This window comes from Anguilla anguilla, chromosome 4 (assembly GCF_013347855.1).
Source record: "Anguilla anguilla isolate fAngAng1 chromosome 4, fAngAng1.pri, whole genome shotgun sequence".
Lineage (NCBI taxonomy): Eukaryota > Metazoa > Chordata > Actinopteri > Anguilliformes > Anguillidae > Anguilla > Anguilla anguilla.
Window position 1 is genome coordinate 58,191,712 of NC_049204.1, and position 18,991 is coordinate 58,210,702.

The following is an 18,991-nucleotide window of genomic DNA, read 5'->3' on the forward strand; positions in this document are numbered from 1 at the left end:
CACAGACACACACACACACACACACACACACACATACACACAAAATGGGCAAAATAGTTACGTGACAGAAAGGTGCTTTTTCTGGGAGGAATTACATAAGTTTACCGCAGGTCAAGGTCTTGCAAGCTTTATTTTTTAAGTCCTTAGATCTCTGATTCACTGAGCCTTTGAAATTACACATGACATCTGACAGAGAAATTTGTTTCTGACAGATAGCAGGGGCAAAATCGGACTTTTTTGTTCCATGCACAGACTAACTGGAAAAGTAACCCCCCTTCTGATAGTCCCCAGGGCACAAAGACTGGGTTCTTGCATTAGTAAAAGTATTACTTTTATGTAACCAGTGCCTTTGGAAGAGCAAGAATTACACAAGAATTACAGCAAGCCTCTCACATTGCCCTTGATGAAACAGCTCAGCGGGAATGGGAAGTTAAAGGAAAGCAAGACCTACTGGTTCACCTAAGGGCCCGGGCGGTCCTGGAGTTTTGTTATCCTCTCCTGTGTAACCCTGAAACATAAAACCTTATCAACACAGGTCTTCATATTACCATATATTACTTCATTTGACAGCAAGTGAAAGTGAATTTGGAATACTCTCTGCTCTTGGTGTGGAGCAATGCAATTACCTCACGTTAACGCCTCAAATGGAAATATATTGATTTTCGATCCATTGATACTTTGAGCTAAGCAAAAATTATGAGCAAGCAATCACTCTACCTTTTCCCCTTTTGGACCGGGTGGTCCCAGGGGTCCTGGCTTGCCTGTATGACCCTGACAAGACAAGAGCCCTGAATTACAGCAACAACAGCAGGTACGTTCTCACTAACAGGAATGATAAACTGATGGTAAAATGGAAAAATCATGCATAATGAAATCACTGTCTTCTAAATTTACCAGAAAATTATGTGTGATTTCAAAAAATGAAGTTGGCATATCCAAGAGCACAAATACCAACATGATGCATACATATGCTTTGCACCGCAGAGCGAAATCCACTAAAACTTCCAATGCAGTTTTAGAAAATTTGTTTTGTTCTGCTGATGTTCACTGCTCATTGGAGACAATCAATAGGACTGGATAGCTATTGCCTGCAGCAAGGACGTAGATGTACTATCTGTTTTTGATGCAAAGCAAAGTCTTACTGTGTATCCTGTCATTCCGGCTTCCCCTTCTGGACCCATGATCCCCAGTGAACCCTGAGGATGATACATAAAACAGACACCATTACATGCAGTATATACCAAAGCACACGCACAACACATAACATGGCTGCTCAAGGCAGGAACATCAGCTGTGCTCTTGACTTGCCAGGGAAGAAACGCACCCTTACTTTTGCAGGCACCTTCTCTCTTTAAAAGGTGGACTGCTGGATTCTTTTCATAATTGCCACCAGAAGATCAAATTACTTTCCCTATATGACATGTCATGCTCCAACACATATGCTGCCATTCTGCATTGCTTCCTGTGGGCCCCTACTTCAATGCAGAGGTTATTTGAGGCATTGCCTCTGCTTGGGAAATCAGATTAGTAATCAACATGATGTATGGCTAGTCCCATACCACAGGCTTAACAGCCCTTTAGTTGCAATCCACAAGGAAGGGAGATTGGACTTTTTATTCTATAATAGGATTTCATTGAATTAAGGCAAACATTACAAAAAAAAATCCTCTCAGTTGAAGCTTTTGATCTGGCTCAGACCAGCAAGGTTTTATGAGCTTAGACCCTTTCCTTCCTGTTTTGTTTCATCTCAGGCGAAAGACGTAAAGTTCATGATGCTTGTTTATGGAATATCACATGGAAGTTGATGAAGTGAAGGGTAACATGAAATAAGGTTTCAATAATGAGTCAGTCTGTTGAAGAAACATTGGTATGTAGCCTCACTTCAAGTCCATAGCCTCCCTACCATGAGCCTGGGAACCTAAACTACCAAAACAAAAAACACTGCATACCATGAACTGTGACGCAGCTTGCTTCTTAATTTAAATAAATAATAACTATTTGCATACAAGGTTACAGTGTATTCTGGTGAGAATCAATGCAGAAGCCACGTAGACAGGACTTGCAGTTCCATTGGCGTAGCAGCCACAGAAAATTCATGAGAAGTGAGCACTAACTGGAGGGCCTCTGGTTCCTCTTGCACCTTTTGCTCCGATCTGTCCAGGCTGTCCGATCTCACCACGTGGTCCGGGCTCACCGGCGTTTCCTGGGGGTCCCTTCTCACCCTGCAGGCACCACACGAGTACGGACAGAAGAATTAGAATCCAGGCATCAAAGGGTTGGTAATGACTACAGAGGATCGAGGGCTGGCAATTTTTGGCAAATATTTTTCAAATCTGGAAACTGTGCATTTGTGTCTACTTTGGATTTGTGAAATAAATAAATGGCTTATCTAACCAAGCTTATTCTGTCCACTGAATAACTTCAATGCAATTTAAGAAATAGAATTGTGCATTGAAAAAGAAACCTTGGCCTATATACATGGTCAATGATCTGGCACCAACAGTAATGGTAATGGTGTCTGACATGCTGAGAACCGATATTACCTTCTTTCCATGTCGACCCCGGGTTCCAGGAAGTCCTTGCTTTCCTTCAGGACCCTTATTTAGGACACACAAATAAGTTAATTACATATCAGATAACGAATGTGCAAGGGTTCTTACATACATATCTTATCTCCTCATCAAAGTGCTTCAACTTCAAGGAATTCAACGAATCGCTGTTATCAAAAAAAACGTAAGCCGTTATAATTATATTACTTTAAATTATTTAGTCAAGAAGTTATGCGCTATGACACCAGACAACCTACCAGCTCCCTGTTTTCTTATATTAGAAGCAGTTGTCACTTCTTAGCAAGAACCGAAGTAAGCAGCGACAGCATCATTGCAGATGGCTCAAAGTGCCACCACAAACCTGGTTCATCTGCATGCTGGCCCACACCCTCATGAGGTTCCCCGGTGATCTTTTTGCATTCTTTCTCTTTTAATAACATCTACACATGGTGGCACATGCAATTACACTAGCCAATCAGTTGACTGTAGAGGCAACATTTAAAGTTTGAATGCATATGATGCAAGTGATTTTCTTTTTGTTGTTTTTTGTACAGATGTTTGTGTAGATTAATAATTGTTATTTGCCCGCCATTCTGTAAAACCGCCAAATAAATAGCCAAACACTTAAAAAGCAGCCCAAAAAACCACAACTAGTGACTTCTAATTTCTACCCGCGACTGCACTTTGAAAGCAGCCAATGGCAACCACGGACCATAGACATGGCAACACTGCCCCCCGAGTTACTCACAGGAAAACCCCGCTTTCCAGGTTCACCAGCAGGACCAGACAACCCAGGTTCTCCCGCTTCACCTTTGTCCCCAGCCTCTCCCAAAGGTCCACGGTCCCCTGGTTCCCCCTAGAGGGCAAGACCAGACCATGAGTGAGGTTTGGGCGGTTGGACATTCTTGGATATAGTCAAGGCAGGACAACAGGGTATCATGTGATTAAGTGTGGTATGGAAACCCCCATTCCTAACATAACATTTACTGAGCCATGCAATGGATGCACACTCTATAAGCAGCACAAAGGTCAGTCATTTCATTCAGTTCTACCTTGTGCCCATATTTTCCTTGAACACCCTCTTCACCAACAGGACCTGGGGGACCCTACGGAAAGAAACTTATTAGAGTTAACACGCATTTCTGTATGTAAGTTTGTATGACTGCAGCATGTACATCTAGATTTGTCCATCAGTGGACAAAAAACTTTCACCTTAATATGTGTTCATAACTGTGAGGGTATTCTTTTATTCTGTTATTCTTTATCGTTAGCGTTAATGTACTATTACCGTTTAATTTCTCTGGATAAAACCAGAACTAGGTACTGCATATATTCAAATGAAGCACTTTTAATATTCACTCATTTAGAAATATAAATATCAGAGGTTGGAGAGAAAAAATAATCATGAATCTGAGATATTAGTGTCAATAAAAATGTGAAATAAAACCTAATTGTTTAAAGAATTTTACAAACAGTAGAGTTCACTGAGCAGGCTCAGAAACAATAGGGTCCCTAAGGAATTTTATGGAAACACAAGAGCAACAAAGACCTCTCAGACACCAGCAGGGGTTATTTATACAGTTCAGCACACAAAAACAATTCAATCATTGCTCTTTCATAACCAAAATATTACTCACATTCATCGAAGGAAAATAGGAATAATATACAAATGTATCATGTCCATCAGAACACAAGCAGTGAGATTATCCTGAATAAAGGACTCACTCTCATTCCTTGTTGTCCCTGCTCCCCTTCGTTTCCAGGTGGCCCAGCTTCTCCCTGAAGGAAACAGCACAGGGCTATTGAAGAGTTCACCATGTAAACTATTAAAACTTTCCAAAACCCTTGGTTTAGACTCGACTTGCAGACTTCAACAAGCTTTAACACGCACATCTAATAATCTCCAAGCGACAGGGAATGAATACTGAATACTTTGCTTCATGCTATTCTGCAATGTATTATGTAGCACCTGAGCACTGAGCACCTAATACATACCTTTTAAGAATAAACGCGGGGAGCCCAGAAACACAATTTAGCATTTAATTCATTACATTACAGGCATTTAGCAGACGCTCTTATCCAGAGAGTCCATTAAACAGATCTGGTCCAACTGGTCCTTAGAGACAGCACATACCACAAAATTCACTTCATGGTGAGTCATCTCCTTATTTGCGACTGTCTGCACCAGTTTGTGTGAGGTCTAAACGAAAGCACTTCATGTAAGCTTGTCATTACCAAATTTAAGAAAACTGGCTAGCTATCTTTAATCTTTTATGTAGACATGACATCCTAGGCAATAGTATGTTTTCCTCTTTGAAATGCTTTTTTTTTTAATTCGCTGGTAGCACTATTTTTGGTGCCACATCACACAGTGTGTGTGTGCTGTGTGTGTGTGTGTGTGTGCATGCAAAATAATCACAATCTACAATTGGTGTTGGTCAACATGAGGACCAGAGTTGTGCCAATGAAAGTCAAGGAAGCCATTATGAGGCTGAAAAATAAGAAATAGCAATCAGACAGGCCAAAGGCCAAGCTTTAGGCTCAACAAAATCAACTGTTCGGAACATCATTAAGAAGAAAGAGAGCATGGGTGAGCTCAGTAACTGCAAAGCACCTGGTAGGCTAAGAAAGACCTCTACAGTTAATGACCAAAGAAATCTCAGCACAATGAAGAAAAAACCCCTGAACACCTGTCCCGACATGTCAGAAAAACCCTTAGAGAAACAAACGTGAATGTGTCAGTGACAACTATCTACACAAGATTTCAAAAACAGAACTACAGAGGCTACACTGCAAGATACAAACCACTAGTTATCCACAAAAATAGGATGCCAAGGTTACAGTTTGCTAAGACATACCTACATGAGCTTGCGGAGTTCTAAAGGTTGTGTGGACAGATGAGACCAACATTCATTTGTACGATGACAAGAACAGTGTGGAGGCGAAAAGGAACTGCCCAATACCCAAAGCTGCAGGTACTGTCTCACTTCATTAACAATGTAACTGCTTATAGCTACAGCAGAATTAATTCTGAAGTACACAGAAGCATCTTATCTGCTCAAGGTCAAGCAAACGCATTGGACGGCACTTCATCCTACAACAAGACAATGATCCCAAACATACCGCTAAAGCAACAAAGGAGTTTTTCAAAGCCTAAAACTGGGAAACTCTTGACTGGCCAAGTCAATCATCTCACCTAAATATTCTGAAGATAAAACGTAAGGCACCTCACATAAATCACAAGTAAATGGTTTGATTATAAATCTAAAATAGGGCTGTACAGCTCACTGTATGCCTCATGGTCAAGTATTTTTTTAAGATTCTGACCTGGAGCCCAGATTCTCCCACAGCACCAGGCTCTCCCTCAGGGCCAGATAATCCCTGCATGAAAAAGAAGTGAATTAGCGTGAAGTTGACTGGAAAGAGGCCTTCAGAGAAGCATGAGGTACGACAAAGCTGTTACCTCTGGGCCCAGCTCGCCGTCAGGTCCTGGCTCTCCCTGCGGTCCCCTGGGGCCCTTAAAACAAACAAACCCACTTTTCAAAGTATGGCCTCTGCTCTAATTGTGTATCTAGAACCAGGTGTAAATGAAGCAATATACCAACAGCTGAACCACAATACCATAAAGTCATACTGAAGCTGATAAAATGTTGGTCTAAATGGAAAAATAACACCAAAATGTTTTCAAATAACACCAATTAAAACATACACGAAAATCACAAAGAACTGGTTTTATTGTTTTCAATTAAAGCTGGTATGTGCTTTGAGAGCATACAAAATTCTGTTTAAACATTGCTGAATTAAAAATACAAATGAAATAACAGCAATGTCCATTTAGAGTTCCAGACAAGTGGATACTTTAGAATTCGTTCCATATTTAAGATTAACTCTGGCAGGGAAAATATACCGATACAGTAGGAAACGCACATATTACATATCACATAGTAACCTTTGTATTTGTTGTATAATATGGGTATCATATGGAATAACACAAGCCTTGAAAAAACATGTATTCACGAACCAGACTCGCTTACCATAATACCATAATATTTAAGGGAAATTATGAAAAGAACAGTACTTACTGGTTCCCCATGGGCTCCTGTCTCCCCGGTACTGCCGGGGTTACCTGGTTTGCCCTAGAAAACCAAAAACAAAGAATCTAGTACATATATAACAATATAATTTGATTTTAGTCTCACAATGTAATAAGAATGGAATCTCAAATGTAATTCCAAATTAATAAACTCAATGTCAGGTATCTTGACCAGGAAACTGACATTCTAATTTAATTTTGCCACTTCTAAAAGACTGCATGAAAAAATACTTTATTGTGTCTTTTATACCCCTTGAAGTGGTATAGTGTGTGTATATACACATGTATGTGACTAGCCAATAAAACTTGTTCTAATAAACCGCACAACAAACATGTTTTCTTAATATTTTTTTTTCAGGAATTAACCAGTAAAATTACTATTTTTGAAATTTTCCACAATTAAAAAAAATAGAAACATTAATTAATTAATAATAGAACTTCAAAGGAAACATCCAATTGCACTTTCCCTTGCACTTGCTGTATGACAACAAGGTAATTGTAGACATTATTTGCATCATTATTATATGCATTATTTAGAATTGGACTGGATGGTTTGAGAAAGAGTGTCCTTGGAAAGAAATAAAGAAGTACCATATGGACTTCATGCAGCAATAAGGGAGCAACAAGTTGCATGCAAATATTTGTAATATAGTGGCAACATTGTCCTATAGTGGAACCAGAGCTAAAATCAATCGCATAATATACTGACAAAAACAAGTCCTACAAATGAGCCCCACAAAGGAAGCACTGCAAGGACCAGCACCCCAACAACTGGCAAATACAAAGCAGCTAATGTTGCTTACAAGCTAACTAAACCTATTTTTGTAGATTTTGTCATATTTTACTACAAAATACAGTATTATTACTATTATTATTATTATTATTGTTTATTTATTTATTTATTTATTATTTTGGTGTAATGAGCGTAGGAACCGGGTCTCTCTCTATCATTCATACATGACTTCTTTTAAAAGACAAATGACACCATAACCTTGAGACTTCTGGTCTCAGAGCAGGGAGGTCCTCTCTCTCATGTAATGCTTTATGCGATGCAAAGCAGATCCTTGTGTTTTCTCAGTTCCTTCTTTCTAATTCACTTCAAATTTTGCTCTTCTCTCTAACCAGCCAAACCTGTGTGGAATCAGCCAGATGTTGATCAAAATCATGTGTTTTTCTTAACAGAATAATGAGAAAATTACTGAGAAGTGCTGGACATTACCTCGGAGTACAAATTTTCATGTCATGTCTCACTTCAGTTCATACAATTAATACTGCATGGCCCTCTTATCTCGTGACATTTTTGTAAGTGTGCTTTCTGACTCCGTTCAGTTCACTTAACTGTGACATATTCCAGACAATATCAATGCAGTTCGTCAAGGACAAATATTTCCGGTGTAACTGATCGTGTCTGCTGTTTAGAACGGAGTAAACATAGAACCCCTTGCAAAAGCACTCAATAAAAGGCTGTGATTTATTAGTGCAGTACAGCATGTGCTCTATAGGACTTGCAACCCTTTTAATTATTTCTCAATGTTCCATTGTAAAACTGACCAACACCATTTGCTTGTTCTCCTCAAATTCTGATATGATGATGCACTCTAGTTTACAGCTGGTAACTAAGGCCTTCAAACAGAATATAGTGCACTCCACAGATGGCATCACAGACCAAGTTATGTGATCACACAGCTTTCAGTAGAAAAGGAGTAAGCACTACCAGGTTTATCTCTCTCCTCATGCACGAACAATGCGCTGCTCGGTCCACTGAACATACATGCACTCTTGGTGGTGCTTGCCACAATAACAACTGCACAGGAAGCACTGCAGAGGGCTATCTTTATCCATGGTACCTTTATTTGCCACCGCCTGCACTGTATGTACTTTTAGGATGCTGGCTAAAAAGTACATGGCCAGGAACACCTACAGTAGTAGCAGTCTCAGGCAAGATTATCTTAAAATTCCTCTATTGTAAGTGTCAGAGTCAGCATGACACACAGTACCTTACGGACAGATAAAAATGTGGAATAAAACCACAATCCCAATCGATTTCTGCCAAACCGCCAAGCCTTCTTGCTGCCAAGCCCAAGGACACACCCCGTGGCTGGGATTCAAGAGAATGATATAATTCTGAACACAGCAGCACAACAATTAAGGCAACATGCCCTTTAATTTGAATTTGTCAATAAAACATAATCTTAGAAAATGACTTGAATTAAGGTTGCAAATGACTAGGAACCCTAAAAAGGGAATAAATAAAAAAGGTTGAAAACATTAGACAAATTACTGCTCTATTATGTTTTATTGAAATTGTAAATGAGCAGTCTTCTGCTCATTAACTGTTAATGAAACTTACAACTGCAAGCACATCAAAAACTCATGTGTTCTTGTCCAGATACTTAAATCCTATGATTACTCTATGCTTCCTTTAGATAATTTAAAAAAGGACAGAGCACCCCAACAAATGCCTTAAAGAAACTAAAACCAGACAGCACCGCCACTGTTTCCCATACTTATTATTCCCACACGTCCGGTTGTATTCACAGGAGCATACACTAGATGGCAGTCTGGTTCTGGAGAGGTCTGGGAGAAGGTAGGCTTCAGTAGACGGACTATCTTTGGTAGGGAGCTCCTGGAGACAGAACTGTTTACCTTAATTGTTTCATTACGGCAGTAAACAGAATCAGCCACTTCCCCTGCGCTGGCATCAATGAAAGTGTAGTTATAGTGAAGCCAGCATTCTGAATACGACAGCTAGCCCCCCAACTTATTTAATCATCAAAGGAAACTGAGGGGGGTTGGAGGGGATAGGCTGCTGACTGTGCTGGATGAGAAACACCACTGCCAGATGTTCCCAGTCCCCTTTTATATGTCAAACAGACTCCGACACATAACCTAAATCAAACCTGTCCTGGATTCACACATACGAGAAACTAGCGCTCGATGAGTAAAGTGCAAAGGAAGCACAGAGAACTGCAAACAGGAGCATAGGGTTACTGAAGAGGAATGGACATTGTTAGTGCCATGTGCCTTGACAGGAGAACAGCGAAATAGATTTACGTACGTCAAACGTTGTGCCATCACCCATCTGAAAAAGTAAACTGTTCCAGCTAGCTGCACGTCTATAGAAAGAAATTCATTTGCTAGATATATGCCTTTACCGTTTACATTTTTTACATATTACACTTTACAAATGGGCAAGAGTAACCAAGAGTATCCAAGTAAATTCACATTTACTAAATCAATTATGACTAAGTGCCTTATTCAGGGGTGAAATTGCAGTGGCCAACATGGGATTATACCAACAACGTCTTGTTATAATCCCTTACCACTACACCACTTGCCAAACAAACAAAAGATTGCCGGATGAAACAATGGTTTTCCTATTGTGACAGCTGGCACTGAAGCTAGGAGCTCATTCTGGTGGAGAGCATTGCACTTTGGTTGGTATACACAAACACCAATGAAAGCGCCAAATAGTTCACAACCTCTTAATCTACTGCTCATCAGCAATGGAGACCAACTGTCTGCATTTGAACCATTCATAACAGGTGACACAGTCAGATTGTTTCAGAATATTTGCAATATTTACTCATATGTCCTGTGCATATAGCTCTACAAAATAGCACGCTGGAGCAGCCAGTAAATAACATTTCCAGTGCAGTGGGAAGGTGAGAGACAGACCCAAACAACATCTGGAATGCTGCATTTGAATTTGGAGCGATGACTGACCACAGGGGGATGGCAGTTTGATACAAACAGTCCCGATCCACTGGCACTCGCACAGACCCGGAGTTACAAGGTCACGACTCCACAACGAGATTCTGCACTTTCTCAAGATCATTTTGTTGCAACAAACGGTCTGTTTTTATGTTCTTGCCGCTTCTTTTATTTCCGCACGACTGAGTGCTTCATTGTGTGCAGGACCTGAATGCTCCAACATATGGTCCCATTTGCGGATTGGGACCTCAGAGACGAGAGGTTACAGGAAGACTCAAACTTCCGAAATAGAAGGGGAAAAAATAAGGTTTTTTCACTCACTGGTGGCCCTGGCAGGCCTCTCTCTCCCCGACGTCCGTCTTTCCCCTGAAAATAAGAAAGGCGACAATCAACAAACCAGTTCGCTTTTATCCTACACAGCCATTAATGTGCAGAGGATCTACATGGGGAGCACTGGGACTGCTGCTTGACAGCTGCTTGACCAGATCTCTACAAATCCCTGTCAACATTCCATTATGCAGTTAGTTCCATGAATGACTGCAGTGCTATATTGACACATGCATACACATACTCATGCATGTAAACATATGTACATATGCATGTACACATAGAATAAGGTAACAGTGTACAAGCTAATATACAAATATACTCAATTTTCTAAGTCATTATAAATTTCAAAATGTTATTTGCAATAGCAATGCTAAATAGAATGTGATTTGGGATGCACTGTAGCTCTACTTGGAATTATACTGGAGAGAGCTATTGCAGCACGTGAGCTGTGCTGTGTAATGCTCAATACTCATGTCAGGACAAGAATTCCACTGTAAGGTCCCCATTCAAGATTTATCTAAATTGCCCCCGTTTTACCCCTTCTCAGACTTCACCTTCATCTCATTACAACCATAGAAAACAGCATGAGTCTGAGTTCTGTTCCCCTTCTTTTGAGAGAGTCACTCAGTCTCTCTAGCACAGTGTTGGCAGCCTTATCTCAAAGACAGAGCACAGAGAAGCTCTGTGGAACGGGCACTCGGAAAGCCACAAGCCGACAGCTCCGCCCTGTTTTATAATCTCTAGGCTTTCCTGATTAACTTTTATGTGGGCTTTTTTGACTCTGCCAAAAGAGGGGGCAATCAAAAGAACATCAAAGCCACCAGCGAGGCCTACGCCCTCATCACTGCTTAATGAATTCCTCCCTAACTTCACCGAAAAATGATAAGCGCCTAGCGTGGGCACAGTAATTACCCTCCCACGGCTCCTTTCATCATCACTGCGGGCTGTGTCTGGAGCTGCACTGATGCTGCCCTGAGAACCTACCAGAAAATGGGCTAATAAAATGTGACACTACAAAAACACAGAGGGGATACCTCACTGGGTATGAGTAATCATTTAAATAAAATGATAACCTGGCCCCTGACTGACATAGCCCACTTACCACTAGAGGCACCCAACTGATGGTTAACTGAGGTTCTGTGTTACTAGGTAAGGATTTCTGAAGAACCACTCGCACTGCAAACAAAGCAGAATCTTCCAGTGAAGATTCCTGAAGGCAATGGCAGTGCTTTCTTGAGACTACCGGGAAGAAGCTTTCATTTCATATGCAAATGCAGAACATGTGTCGAAAGCTTTGCGCAAAGCTTTCATCACGCGCACACGGGCATAAACAACAGCCATTAAACTGTCTGTATGCCGATTCATCTTTTGCACAATGGGCTCACTGGAACTGAAGCTGAGCTCATGTTGCGCAGTCATCTTTTGCAGCCTCAAGCCATTTCAGTCCCACTCCAGTCAACACAAGAACACAATACCGCAGTCTACCACAAACCCACGTTAAAGACAAAACAGACAAAACATCACTGGGGTCTGTGTTTGGTCTCGGAAAGAATTAGTTAAAAAAAAAAAACCTGAAGGAACTGTGCGTTCAATGGATCATACACCCATTTGTCAATAGTACCAACTAAATAAATGTACTCACTGTTAATCCGGGTTTTCCTTTTCTTCCAATCCCACCCCGTTCTCCCTAGGAGAACAAAGAAAACTTTAGTGTCTCAGCAAACATTCCAACAAAATCTAATATCCTCCAAAGACTAGACTGATTCGAAACAGTGGAAATCTGTGCATGGATTACAAGTATAGTCAAGTTCATCCGAGTAATGAAGTTTGCAGTTAATGAATCTGCAAGGGAAAGTAGACTTTCGTAGAAAAGGGCATCCTTACCTTAATACCTTGTGGACCAGGCTCTCCCGGAAGACCGTCTGGACCCTGGGGTCCCTGAAATAAAATTAAGAGATTTAATCAACTCTGATTATATGCATGGCAACTAACAACCCAATTACCACTCTCCCTCTCCCATCCATAAACACATTGGGGAACGCTGGAGTGAGAACCCTGAACCATTACCTATAGGAAGAGTGGGATATTTTAATAACAGAAATATCAAGACAAAAGCACAAGAAAATACTGCGCAGAGACTAAATCTGCACATAGGACATATCCACTGTGGGAAAAAAACGCACACGTAAGTGAGTTTGTCCACCACACCACAGGATTCATGTAACCAAGCACCTTCCATTAATGATCAGTCCCTGCAGGCTGATTTAAAGGTTCAAACAAGCAACACCTCTCCTTTGATTCTGTTGTTCTTCCTGGTTTTGCCTGCTTTGTCTGGCTTCTGTGTTGTTTAGTTTTCCTCCAGCGGTGCATTCCTTTCCTGTTACTCCATGAGCTTTCCTATACCAGCTGCTCCTTATCTACATTACAGCCACCGGACTCCCTTCATCCTGACAGTTCTCACAAACTCACTCAATGGATAACATTCGGGATGTCATTGCAACCACCTGCCCTTTGGCCTGTGCAAGTCACCAGACTAGAATGGGACATAGTCTGAAATTGATTACTGTCAATTATAAGTAAATATCCTTTATACATTTAAGAACCAAGTGGTTAAATGAGCAATTAACAAAAATACAAAACAAAATTACCACTCAGGTTCCATGCATCTATGCATTATCTATCCATGTTGACACTGGGCCTGTGACAATTATTTCTAAATGTTCAGTTCATTTAAAAATGAGTAAATCAGGTAAATGAGAAAGAGATGAGAGAAAGACAGCGACAGAGAATGAGAGACGGTTTGCTTTAAAACTTCTAAAAAATCCCATACTTCTCAAAATATTACCCATTCAATGCACAACTTATTTTAAAATAATATACATCTATGTCACATTCTGCAGGAAAAAAAAAAATTCTAACACAGATATGTCTCACAAGTTTCCTCTTGTGTTTTGTCTCAGTCGCACATCCACAGAAGCTTATGAAAATGTGACAGGCCACAGCCGGTACTTATTGGTGTCTTCACAATATAAACAAGAGATGACAGCAACACAGACAACACAACCATGCCGCTGCCTCTCAGATCGCAGTCATTTACACAAAAGAAGAATTGTGGCTTTTGGCTGCATTACAATAACTTGTTTCCATATCTGTGAGAAATAAATCAAAAACATGAATAACTTGAAAGATGAAAAAAAGTGTTAATGTGCGCAGATGCTCATTGTGTTATAAGAATGAGCATGGGACTAATGTGTAGCTCCCAAAACATTTGAAGGCAGCAGGAATCACTGTGTCATACGCCGAAGTATCTTTCTGCTGAAGCAGCCAGCAGGCCTCGCAGTTTGTTGAGGGAGATCTGAAGTGGGGTGTGAGCTCGCGGTCTTTGTTGATCTATGTGTGAATTGTCCCCGCGATTCGCGTTTGTCATTAGCATTCCTCACACACTTTTCTCCTGCCAGTGCGATAAACACACATCTGATCCAGGCTCCCCGCTCGTGCTTCTTTCTAGTGGGCTGCCACACTAATACCAGCCAGCTGGACTCATACTGTGCCATCAGCGCGACGCAAGCAGGAGCGAATTCCAACTGTAAGATTTCAAAAAGGGTTTCAGAGTAACAGTAATACTTTGGATATGCAGAGGCATGTGACTGCCGACAGGAAGTACTTCCAAAAAAACCCATCAAATATGTTTCATGTTATGATTACTGAAAATGATTTAAACGTGCTGTGCGCAGTTAAAATTATAGTCAAAGCACCATACCCCAGGCTACCACTAGATGTCCTGCCTGCTTCAGATTCATGCCACTTGATTTGACTTAATCTCTCCACTGTGCATATACACAATATAGTACAAAAAGTCTACTGAATCCTGGGGGGGGGGGGGGGTGGCATGAAGATTGTGATTATGGGGGTGGGAATTAGCATGCAGACTGGGGCAGGAGATTGCAATCACAGACCGTGGGGGGAAGGGGCGGTGGTGGAGACTGTCATTTTGGGGGGGGGGGGGGGGTAAATTAGCACACAGACCGGGGGAGGAGACTGTGATCATGGACCGGGAGGGGGCAGGGGGGCTATTGAAAACCAAAGTACTAGGAGATAACTAACTCTATTACATAATGAAGAGTACACCTGTCATCTTGGATTGGTTTACTACTGATCTGCAAAGATATACAGATCCATTTCTGTAACGACACATAAACCTGGTACTTCCGCTGCTTTTCATCAGGTTGCACCTTATTTACAAGCCCTGACGTAGCTGAAATGGAGATCTTACCCTTCTGCCCTCAGGTCCGGGGATCCCTGCTGCTCCTCTCTGCCCCTGTGGTCCCTGTAACCGCGGAAAAAAAGAGAAAAGCTCATATAACGTTAACCTACAGAAATGCTATTTATAATAACTGAGTTGGAGGCCTTGGGAGTAATTAGATATGGAATATGTACAGCGCAAATGTTTCTTCAAACTTCAAACTGTGCAGGAGCCCTACTTGTACACTGCAAAGGTCAAGTGTCTGCATTCCTGTGCTGTTTAGACACGGCTTTCGGGACCCATGCATGCACTGTGTTTTTCCAGTTTTGATCTCTGTTCATATGTATCTTTTAGTCTACGCTTCTGAGTGCGTACTCCATCCTCCATTACAGACACATCTGTGAGACAACACGGGGTAACTCCACATAGATGTAATCCGCTGCTCCAGCTAAGACAGGGGAGGCAGGGCAACATGTTGCTATGGTTATACATATACTTCTGACAAAATAAGAACTTACAGGTAAACCTTGTGGGCCAATATCACCGGGACTTCCTGGTACACCTGGATATCCCTGAAATAAATAAAAAAAAGAAATTTAAAAAAGCGAATTACAGGCCATCAAAGTAAAGCTAGCTATCCTAGCAAATGCTTTGGTGGGAAAAGAGTTACTGTACTCCTTGGCCATGACAAACGTTTGCTGCCAGAATAATACAATTCCTTATTGAATTACTTTAGCAAGGAACTAATCGAGATAACAAACCAGTCTCATATAAAAGTATATCATGAAATAAATATTTCACACATTACAGTATGGTGGAAACTTAAAGGCCAAGAAGGAAATTTAAAGGATAACTCCTTTCTGAACATGAACACAAAATACTGGTTGCCAGAAGTTAGCTGTATAAAGAACGGTAACAATATGTTAAGCATACAGTAGCAGGTTGCATATTTAAGAAATGTTAAATGTATTATGGTGTTTCACTGTAAATAATACAATTATTTGCATTTCAGCTGTTCACAAATTAATACCTTTCTATTGTACTAATGTTTACTGTAAAATTCACAGACAGGCAAATCAGTGACAGGTACGGAACGACATAAACTATTTTTTAACTGTGGTGCAATATATATATTTTTTTATATTGACTGCATCTAGCAATGATTTCCCTTCACATGGCAAATCCATTTGGGTAATTTGTAGCTTGGCATATGACTATGGTTCGTTCCCAGTCAAAAACCATCACTCACTTTTAAGACTTTCAGTGCATATTCTGTCTGAAAATGTTAAACACAAGAACAGAACTATGCCTGTTGCCAGACAAGCTATGTATTACTTGAGCACAGCTTCACCAAAACATACTAGATATTAGCAGACAAGAAAAAAAAACACTTTAATGTCAGTGTCCACTCAAAGTGGGATGTGACCTGTTGAACAATGAAATGTCCAAGCATGCAAAGGTGGTTCTCTACTCCACAATTTTACAACAGCTCCTGTGGTGATGCTCTGCCAGGCCTTTGCTGCAGCCATCTTCAGCTGCTGCTTGTTTTGCGGGCTAGCTGCTTTAGGTTTTCACTTTAACATATGAAACTCAAGTTCAGTTGGATTCAGCACAAGTGAATGACTTGGCCAGTGTGAGAATTTTCTTCTCAAGTTTAAGCTAGTCCCTCCAAACTCATTGGATGGCGCTTCATCCTACAGGTTGAAGTTGAGCAGATAAGAATTCATTCTGCTGTTATAATCAGCATTTGCATCATCACTGACAACAAATGAGCCAGTACCTGTGGCACCCATATATGCCAAAACCATAACACCTCCACCGTCATGTTTCACAGATGGGGGGGGGGGGGCATCTTTGTATCTTAGGCAGTTCTTTTTGGCATCCACACTTTGCTCTTGCCATCACTATGATACAAGTGAATCTTGGTCTCATCTGTCCACAAGACACAAGTTTTCTGCAGGCATTTTAGGCATTTATTAGCAAATTTTAACCAGGCCATCCTGTTTTTGCAGTGTAGCCTCTGTAGTTCTGTTTGTCAACTTTCTTCTGCGGACAGTAGGCACTGAAAGATCCACGCATGCTTCCTGAAGAGTGTTCCTTTTCCCATAGGGGGTTTTTCTTTATTTATATTTATGATGAGAATTCTTTGGTCATCAACTGTACAGGTCTTCCTTAGCTTACCAGGCCTTACTTTTTCAAATGGGTGATATGGGTGTATAATAAATTTTTTCATTAAATAAATAAAATAATATAAAAATGTTTTGTGTTCACCAGTTCCCTGTTGTATAATATAAAGTTTTGTCTTATAACCTAAGCTTAATAATAACTTAAACACTGGTGAATAGTAAATGACATTGACTCATTCATGGTGAAGCTCACTACCATTTCATAGCTCAACATTTAGACTGATCGGTGCCAATTCTACAACATCTTTCCCTCACAGCTGTGTTACAGGGACAGTAGCCAAGGGTGCCATAAGTCATTCCACTGACAGTCTACAACAGCAGCCAAGCAGCTAGAAGAGCAAAGCCACAAACACTCAGGCTATTCAGAGTCCAGGCTGTGGACAGAAGCCAGCCTCTCATCAGTTACTGTAGATTAGGCAACGCTGAAATGTACCTGGTGTGGCCTGTCTCATTCAGCCTAAAATTTCCATATCGGTGTCCATTAATGAGGGTGTTGGGAGATTGGGAGATGGGAAAAAAGGCTCTCAACAGATTTTTTATAGTGACTGTGTTAAATTGTGATAAACTTGTTCTGTACGTCTCCATTGGATATACAAGTACATGTGCATATGCAGACTATTGAAAGAAATATAGGGGAATAATATAAATAATATACAAATAATATAATTATTGTTATTAATATTAGTATTATTATTTTTATTTATTTTTTTATTAAATGGGAGGCATCTTTGAATGGCTGATGCTCAAGAAGAAATCTCAGCCAGTTGGAAAGCTTGATTCTGGGAGCAATAACAACACAGTAGCGCATAATGAGAGTCAGAAAATTTCTGGGGACACTGTTCAATGCTCCATTTTGTTTGTCCATCTCTGTACTTACCCTGGATCCCTTCTCTCCAGGAGGACCCAAAGGACCCGCCGGACCTCGGTCTCCCTGTGGAAAACAGAATACTATAATTAACCACAGCAAACTCAGAGAACGTAAATCATTCAAACCCTTAAGAAGAATTAAAAGCATGTCATGAAATATGGCATAGTCAGCTAAACAATGGAATATGCTGACGGTGAAAAGAAGGGGTTGGTCTTTGTGTTCCCAAAAATGTAATCCCGTTAACTCTCAGCAATACAATCCAGTTTATTTCAACTAGGCATATTAATTATTTCTATAATCCTTTTCAAATGTTTTCAATATTTTAGGTTAAGGTTAACTCCACTGACAGTTGCAAGGTGCAAACTGTAGATAAATTTATCGAATAGTTTCACAGCTCTTTAATGGCAACACAAGTTTAAATCATGGCGCATAACTGGATTACATTTATATAGCATATAATCTGGAAGGAATTTACTGTCTGACAAGGTATGGGGAGCGATGACAGATGACCTAGGTGGGGCGGCTTTGGTTGTCATACATCTGTGTTGCATTTTAAATCCAAACAAGTTTGATCTGTTGCAGAGCACGAACACACAAATGGGGGGAGGGCATACTGTGACAGTGGCCTGTCAGTCAGCAATCCTCATGTAAAGGACTTCAAAATGATTACTTCCTTATAGTAAAAAGCAAACAAGCAACTTTGATTCCCTTTTCCCCTTAGAAGCTGTTAAATGGCTTCGACTGGAATTATCTGTATCTACATTACTTTCAGAAATTCTTCCTCTAGCACTTTTCCCAAGTCACACAGACCTCACACATGTTTGAACACATGCTAATGTACTCTTTGTAAACAGAAATTTAAATCAGTGTATAATTGGTTCCTGTCCTTAAGGAACGTGCTTTGCTTACTGGGAATAACGCACACTGATACTTCATAACCACATTGTTTTGGTCAGAAGGTTAAACAAGTAGTCATAGGATCAGTTCATTTTGTTATAAGTTGTATTC

General features: G+C 40.5%; 1 protein-coding gene across 2 annotated transcripts in view; it reads right to left on the bottom strand.

The window, feature by feature from the left end:
* The window catches only part of LOC118226508 (collagen alpha-1(XXIV) chain), an 86,772-nt gene that overhangs the window by 13,910 nt on the left and 53,871 nt on the right, over positions 1-18,991 (bottom strand). For both annotated transcript variants that reach the window (XM_035416212.1, XM_035416211.1), the window contains 17 exons: positions 17,993-18,046; positions 15,448-15,501; positions 14,960-15,013; positions 12,571-12,624; positions 12,329-12,373; positions 10,678-10,722; positions 6,632-6,685; positions 6,013-6,066; positions 5,877-5,930; positions 4,275-4,328; positions 3,602-3,655; positions 3,298-3,405; positions 2,544-2,597; positions 2,115-2,222; positions 1,143-1,196; positions 718-771; positions 452-508 (listed from right to left, as the gene is read on the bottom strand). In XM_035416212.1, the coding sequence (XP_035272103.1) occupies positions 452-508; positions 718-771; positions 1,143-1,196; positions 2,115-2,222; positions 2,544-2,597; positions 3,298-3,405; positions 3,602-3,655; positions 4,275-4,328; positions 5,877-5,930; positions 6,013-6,066; positions 6,632-6,685; positions 10,678-10,722; positions 12,329-12,373; positions 12,571-12,624; positions 14,960-15,013; positions 15,448-15,501; positions 17,993-18,046 (1,011 nt within the window). The remainder of the gene's footprint in view (positions 1-451; positions 509-717; positions 772-1,142; positions 1,197-2,114; positions 2,223-2,543; positions 2,598-3,297; positions 3,406-3,601; positions 3,656-4,274; positions 4,329-5,876; positions 5,931-6,012; positions 6,067-6,631; positions 6,686-10,677; positions 10,723-12,328; positions 12,374-12,570; positions 12,625-14,959; positions 15,014-15,447; positions 15,502-17,992; positions 18,047-18,991) is intronic.